This window comes from Sparus aurata, chromosome 18, assembly GCF_900880675.1.
Source record: "Sparus aurata chromosome 18, fSpaAur1.1, whole genome shotgun sequence".
Classification (NCBI taxonomy): Eukaryota; Metazoa; Chordata; class Actinopteri; order Spariformes; family Sparidae; genus Sparus; species Sparus aurata.
In genome coordinates, this window is record NC_044204.1 from 3,826,728 (window position 1) to 3,834,066 (window position 7,339).

The 7,339-nt window shown below is 51.5% G+C and overlaps 1 protein-coding gene across 1 annotated transcript; it reads right to left on the reverse strand.

Annotated features, from left to right (window-relative positions):
• Positions 1–2,674: 2,674 nt before the first annotated feature.
• On the reverse strand, positions 2,675–6,283 carry LOC115569298 (uncharacterized). Its single transcript, XM_030397329.1, has 2 exons — positions 5,740–6,283; positions 2,675–5,216 (listed from the first exon to the last, which is right to left on the reverse strand). The coding sequence occupies exons 1-2, from the start codon at positions 6,281–6,283 to the stop codon at positions 2,707–2,709; spliced, it is 3,054 nt and encodes a 1,017-aa protein (XP_030253189.1). The 3' UTR covers positions 2,675–2,706.
• Positions 6,284–7,339: the final 1,056 nt, after the last annotated feature.

The following is a 7,339-nucleotide window of genomic DNA, read 5'->3' on the forward strand; positions in this document are numbered from 1 at the left end:
GCCATCGCACACCAGACTGAGATGTGAGTGGAAACGATGCGCTTGTGGATCGACTCAAATTAAAGCTCAAACTCAAACTACCAGACTGCGAGTGCTCAGTACACCTCATCCTGTTTTGGGGCTGAGTGCAGTAATTTTGTTGAAAGGGAGGCTAATGTGATTGTACCTTCAGTCTGACATCTGTGACTGTAGTGTTTGAGTATGGAGAAAGAACTGAGGTAAGAGGCTGATGTTAAAATGGAGGACGAGCTCAGAGTATCATCAAGATAAGAGAGAGCAGAGTGAACTCACACAAGCTGTTCTGCAGCTGATTCTTCCTGTAAACATTAAGGAGCACGGTCGTTCTCCATCTTGTTACAGATTCCCGTCACTGCCGCAGATCACTCTAACTGTGTGTGTGTGTGTGTGTGTGTGTGTGTGTGACCCAGGGGGTGGTCTTAATAGTGGCAGCATATGTCTGTATTAATCTGATTTGGATGACTCAATGGACAGAGAGAAATGGATGGCTGGAGGAGATAGGAGAGAGAACAGTGTAATGAATGAAAGGATGGATGATGAAAGGGTGGAGGTGACGGGTGAGGGGTGGTAGCTTATATATGGAACGGTGCAAGGGTTAAGACAGATTGTGTTTCTTGGATTTGCAGAGCAACATAGCATAATGTGGGTCAACTCTCAGTCTGGTGGCTGGAGGGTTTACAAACAAACGAAAAGCTTTAGTAGTGAAGAAGCTAAGCTAGCAGTTTCCCCTTGATTTCAGTATTTATGCTAAGCTAGGGTAAACTGGTTCTGGACAGACAAGAGATGAAGGGAAGATCCTTTCTCTCGTAAATGCTAAAAGTCATATCAGATTCTTCCTCTGTCCTCTCCGGACAGCATGCAACATGGCCCATTCACTAACAAAGACCACGCCAAAAGCTGTATGGAATGAAAACAGGGATTTATTAAGCATAATGACACATGTTAGATGCTGGGAAGGAAAGGGTCGAGGGATGGAAGGATGAAGGGATGATGGGGTAGGGGTCGAGGGATGGGGGAAGGGGTCGAGGGTCGAGGGATGAGGGGGTTTAGGAAGGACGGGTGAGGGTTGACAGGAAGGGAAAGAAGCTGGTGGGATGAGAGGACGGAAGGGGAGGTTTGGCGGGAGGAACAGGAGGAACGGAGTGGGTGTGGAGACGCTGAGTGGGGGAGCCGCCTCCGATCTCTTCGTTAGCCCCCTGGTTCCTGTATGTGGATGAGAGAGAGAAAACACGAGGAAAGAAGGGGAATGGGAGGGAGGGATGTAGAGAATCAGTCAAAGAGGGAGTGAACGGATGGGGTGCGCTTAAATATATTTCGGGCGGAAATGAGATGAGTTCGAGGCGTGGTCTTTGTTCCCGAACCTAGTTATAAAACTTCATTTCACTAACAAAGACCACGCCAAAAGCTGTATGGAATGAAAACAGGGATTTATTAAGCATAATGACACATGTTAGATGCTGGGAAGGAAAGGGTCGAGGGATGGAAGGATGAAGGGATGATGGGGTAGGGGTCGAGGGATGGGGGAAGGGGTCGAGGGTCGAGGGATGAGGGGGTTTAGGAAGGACGGGTGAGGGTTGACAGGAAGGGAAAGAAGCTGGTGGGATGAGAGGACGGAAGGGGAGGTTTGGCGGGAGGAACAGGAGGAACGGAGTGGGTGTGGAGACGCTGAGTGGGGGAGCCGCCTCCGATCTCTTCGTTAGCCCCCAAGGAAACTTCAGTGAGACAGGTGTGCGTGAGCGTTTCTGATGTCGTTTACGTCGTTGCGGATGTATGTGTGGTAAGCGGGGGAAGACCATCGGCCAAGGATTTTGATTACGTGGTCGGGGACCCCCTGCTTGGAGGCGGAGGAGGCGGCTCCGATGCGGAAGGAGTGCCCTGAGTACGGATCTGGGGATATTCCTGATTGAAACAGGATTTGGCGGAGGTGACGGTGGAACCAGTGGCGTGTGGCTATTTTTCCTATTTCCGTGACGAACAGAGGGTCCTGGGGGGAGGCTCTGCTGGCTAGCCTAGAGTTGATGTATTCTTGTAGCGGTTCGAAAGGGCTGATGTAAGAGTCTAGGCGGAAGAGATAGATGGGTTGCGGTGGACCGGACTGGTTGGTCTTGCTGCATTTAAGGTTGTAAATAAGGGTGTCGGTGGATGGATTGGAGATGTCGGAAATGGATGCGTGGCAAGATGGGTTGTATTTAGAGGTAGAAGCCGTGAATTCAGAGCAGCGCAGAAAGCCGAAGAATGCTAGAAGAAACATGGATTCCAGGACCTTGTCGACGTACGGAGATGAATAACCTGAGCGGAGGGTTCTGATGCATCGGATGAGGAGATCTGAGGTTAGGGGCGAGCGTTTTGGTGGAGTATGGACTTCTGTCTTGCGGAGACCTTTGATTAGCATCGTTATGTGAGAATGGGAAGTGGCTTGGCATGGAGCCCCGGAGGTTAGTCTGGTGAAGAAGTTGATGCCGCTTATGTAGGCCTGGATGGTAGTGGATTTCATCTTCAGGATGGAATGGGCGAATGAGATAAAGCTCGACAGGGTCAAGACGTCGAGCGAAGGAAACGGAAGATTATGAGAGGCGTGGAATGTTTTAAAACAATTCCATCCGGTCATGTATGATGCGAGTGTACGGGGAGCGACACTGTTCAGGATGGCGTCTTGGGAAATGGAAACCAGGTTTTGAAGCTCGGGAGTCAATTGAAGATGGTGGCAGAAAACGGTGGGACTGGAGTTGGGACCGTGTCGGAGGCTGGTGCCAGCTGTCTGAATTTCTGAAATGAGAAACGGGAGAGTGCGTCAGCAATTGTGTTCTGATGACCGGGGATGTGAGCTGCTCGGATGATGAATTGGTGTTGTGCCGAGACTAGGGTGAGTTTCCTGACGAACTGCATGATGTCTAGGCAGTGTGAACGACCCTTATTGATGATGTCTACGACTGCGGTGTTGTCGGAGTGGATGGTGATGGTTTTCTTTGACCATTTGTGGCCCCAAAGAATAGCTGCTATGATGACCGGGTACATTTCGTAGATGGCAGAGGAAGGAGAGAGCGATGAGAATTCAGGGGGCCATTTGGCTGAAAACCACTTGCCACTGAAATAGCCGCCGAAGCCGATGGAAGGAGCTGCATCTGTAGATAGTTGGATGTCTTCTGATGAAGTGATGTTTGTGTCGTAGAAGAAGGAGATGCCGTTCCAAGAAGAGAGGAACTGGTGCCATAGCTTGAGCTCCATTTTGCAGGAGTTGTCCAGTGTGACGTTGTCGTGGAGTGATGGGACTGAGGAGGCTATGGAAAGCAGGTGAGACAGGAAGGATCGACCTTGTGGGATGATGCGGATTGCATAGTTGAGGTGGCCGAGTAGCGAGAGGAGTTGGCGTTTGGTGCATTTGTCCGCCAGGAGGAAGTTTGAAATGATTAAGGAAATCCGGTGTATTTTTTCTGTTGGCAGGGATGCTTGGAGTGACACGGAGTTAAGGGTAATGCCGAGGAATTCCAGGGATGTGCTGGGGCCCTCGGTTTTCTCTGGGGAGAGAGGGACTCCGAGCTCGTTGAAGGCGGAGATCAGTGTGGTGAGACCGTGTGACGGGGGAGAAGAGGATGGCGTGACTGTAAGGAAGTCATCTAGGAGGTGAACGACGTAAGGTAATCTGTGTTTGTTCAGCAGGATCCAGCAGAGTGCTTCGGATAAGGAATCGAATATTTTTGGGCTGCTTTTGCACCCAAAGGTGAGGCGTACGGCAAAGTAGTATGCACCCCTCCACTGAACGCCAAAGAGATGCCAGAAGTCTGGGTGGATGGGAATGACTTTGAATGCACTGGTGATGTCTGCTTTAGCCAACCAAGCTCCTTGGCCGGCTGTACTGATGAGGGAGATGGCATGATCTATAGTTGCATAGTGCATTGAAAAGTCTGGGCTAGGGATTAGGCTGTTGATGCTTGGGACTGGAGAGCTGTGGGGGGATGAGAGGTCTATAATGAGTCTCTTTTTTCCTGAGTATTTCCTGGTGGCGATGCCAATTGGACTGATTCTGAATGGACTGAATGGTGGTTTGGGGAATGGACCGATCATGAATCTGTCTTTGATTTCTTGGTCCAAGAGTTTGTCGACTATGTCGGGCTGGGAGGTGGCAGATTGTAGGTTGTGGCATGTATGGGAGGAATCTGGTGTGACTACTAGACCTGGGTGAAATCCGTCTTTGAATCCTTGGATGAGGTAATTAACGAACTTGCGGTCGGGGTGACATTTTAAAGCATCGGAGAGAGCGTGGATGTTGATGGGTGTGTTCAGATACTTACACAGGCCGTGTTTGGTGGGGTTATGTGGACAGGTGGATCTGGCATGGGCTCCGCCGCAGAAGGAGCAGGTATGGAGGAAGCGGCAGCTTGAGACTTTGCAACCGAGGTCGTTGAAGTTGTTGCATACCATCCTCCCGCCCTGGTATAATACTGGTCTGCCTCTTTTGTCGACTCCTTTAGGGAGAGGGCCGAGAGCGATCGGTTGGATGTTGACTGGTTTGGGAGTGATGGATGGAGGAGGGGCTGTTGGGGGCACGTTGTGGAAAACAGCCGGCTTCTGGTTAGTTTGAAAGGTGGTAGGGGGTAGAGAAGCGGTGAGGGTGCAAGTTGTGGTGGGATGTGATGGGGCGCCGCACATGTCGCAATTAAGCGAAGCGCGGGCCGAAAAGACGCGGCAATAGAGCTCTGTGTCCAGCGTACCCCAGTACGTTCCTTGGTTGAATTGATGAAGGCGGCCAGCGGCTTGGGAAGCAAACAGAATGTGGTATGTATAAAAACCGTTGCCTCCGAACCGCAAGGCCAGGTCGAGGACCAGAGACAAGTAGTCGTCCAGCTCTTGCCTGCGTTCGGGGAAAGATGAGCAAATGATGTCGCGGTACAGGGAGAAAGAGAGGGTGAATTCTACGGGGGTGAGTTCTTTGGAGCGGGTGGACAGGGGTTGCTTGAGCGCAATTGGACCGAGTACAGTTTGTAGTTCTCTGGGTACCTGGGGGTTGCAAGTGGACGGATGTATAAGGTGGGCGAGGTCGACGTAGTTACCCGTGAGAATCTGTTGGCGGAGAGTGGCTGACACGGGAGATGGGCGAGAGGAAGCGACTGGGCGTGCTGGAGGAAGTGCTGTGGCTAGAGTGAAGTTATTGTGAGTGGGGGGATAGGTGGGGAAAATCCAGGATCCGGTTGTGGGGGGAGCTGTGAAAAAAGCAGGTGGGTTAGTTGGAGGACAAGGAACATGAGTCGCATATGGGTGATGGGGAAGGTAGGGGTAGGGTTGGGGGGGGGGGAGGGGGAAAGGAAGAGACAGGAGGAAAGTGAGGGTTTTGGCTGGTGGTGCCGCCGAGGACCGTTGTAGTAGGTGCGCTCTGTGCGGCTGAAGCGGTTGAAATTGGAATGTGGGGGGTGGTGGTAGCCGGAGGAGGTAGGACAGGAAAGTTAGGAATGAGAGAAGAGCTGGGATAGGAGACGGGAGGAAAGTAAGGGTTTTGGCTGATGGTGTTGCCTTGAGCCGTTGTTGTGGGCGCGCTCTGTGTGGCTGAAGTGGTATGACTGGGTATCATAGCCGAAACGGGAGGGACAGGGAAGTTAGGAAAAAGAGAAGAGGAAAGGATGCTGGGATGGAGGGATGCATGTGCTCGGGTTGTTTGTGAAGCGTGGGGTAAGGAAGAAGAAGAGTTAGGAGCAAGAGATGCAGGCTGTGGGTTTAGTACGACCTAGCCCTCTGGGAGGGCTGTTGAGTGAGGTTGGGCTGGGTGCGTGATGACGTCATCGGCGCTGCGGTGGGAGCGAGGCCGTGAACCCGGAAGTGGCCGCGGAGTTCTGCGGTGTGGAATGCTGCTCTGCTGGGAGTTGGTGAGAAGTTTGAATAACTTCGCCTTGTTGTCGGTGCGGTGGAAAGTTATGTTCCGCTCTGTGAGGGTGCGCTTGAGACGAACGACCGTCCACTCCGAAATGTTTGGAGCCGCGGGACGATCGGCGAGACGGCGAGGCGACGCCGGGTCGCGGAGGCTTCGTCCGGAGCGGCTGGAGGAAGGAGTGTCGGTCGGACGCCGAGCGCGAGATCGTCCCCTGGAGCGGTGGGGGGGAGACGGGCGGATGGTGCTGGAACCGCCGGTGGACGGAGGCTGGGAGCGCCTGACGACGTGGATGGTAGAACGTGTCCGGGCTGGCTGGCGAGGAGGGATGATCGGTGATGGAGAGGACTCTGGGATGTCGTCAAACAATTCGCTGTCTGATGGGTTCAGTGAGAGTTCGTTCTCCATGGTTTTAAGGTACTGCTTTCTTTCTTGTTTTTCTTTCGGTTCTGACGATGTAGAGAATCAGTCAAAGAGGGAGTGAACGGATGGGGTGCGCTTAAATATATTTCGGGCGGAAATGAGATGAGTTCGAGGCGTGGTCTTTGTTCCCGAACCTAGTTATAAAACTTCATTAATAGCTGGCATGCAAGGACAATGCCAACTTGCCCTGTCAAAAGTTATTCCTGAAGACCTCCCTCCATTTTGTCTCCTGGTTTGTTAACTTCTAGCCTCTGTTTACTTCCACACCAACACGTGACGTGTCCTACACCGCGTCATCCTCTGCCCAAATTCCACTTTACCTAGCTGAGTTCAGTCACACAAAACAGTTTATGGAAATGCATCAGATTCGCATTTCGAAACTTTCAGAAGTTCACTTATAATTCGCTTGACATTTTATGGAAACAGGACTTGATGTAGTAAAATTAACCTCCAACATTCTGTAGAGCAAACTGCACAATAAAAGAGACACAGTATGCACTGCAGTAGAATCACAAACTGAAGTAACGCAACAGTTCCGCTCTGCCTAGCCGAGAGACACCGCCGCTTCAGTTGAAGAGGTTGAGTTGTTTGCAGGGGAAACTACAGCCCACAATCCACTTTGACTGACTGCTGTGATCAGCTGTTTCCTGGATATTAAAACTCCTCAGCTGTGGGTCGCACAACAGTGCAGGTCACCGAGACACCTCCGCCCATCTCACACGATCGCCGGCACATTGACGCCTTGGGTTTAGATAGCAATGGAGGCGGAAATAAGTGTACCCTCCGAGGCGACAAATTGGCGGACCAAAACAGACCCCCAATTTACCGCCCTCTTTTTAAATCCGCGGACCTAGCCGCAAAAAGGACGGCCAATTGGCGGCTTTCTGCCCAGTATCAAAACGGCTAAAGACATGGGTACTGAACCAACTGATTTGACAGTCAGCTTATTAAGCTTATTATATAAGCGTATTATTTGCTTATTTTTCACCGTTAAAATGAACTGTTATAACAAGTGGTCTGTTAGGGGTTTGCCTTTGTTTT

Excerpts from the sequence above, each read along its gene's own strand:
- LOC115569298 (XM_030397329.1), bottom strand. The coding sequence starts at position 6,283 with ATGGAGAACGAACTCTCACTGAACCCATCAGACAGCGAATTGTTTGAC. Across the intron at positions 5,217-5,739 it reads CTCAACAGCCCTCCCAGAGG|CTCCCCCCACAACCGGATCC; the intron begins GCTAGGTCGTAC and ends CTTTTTTCACAG.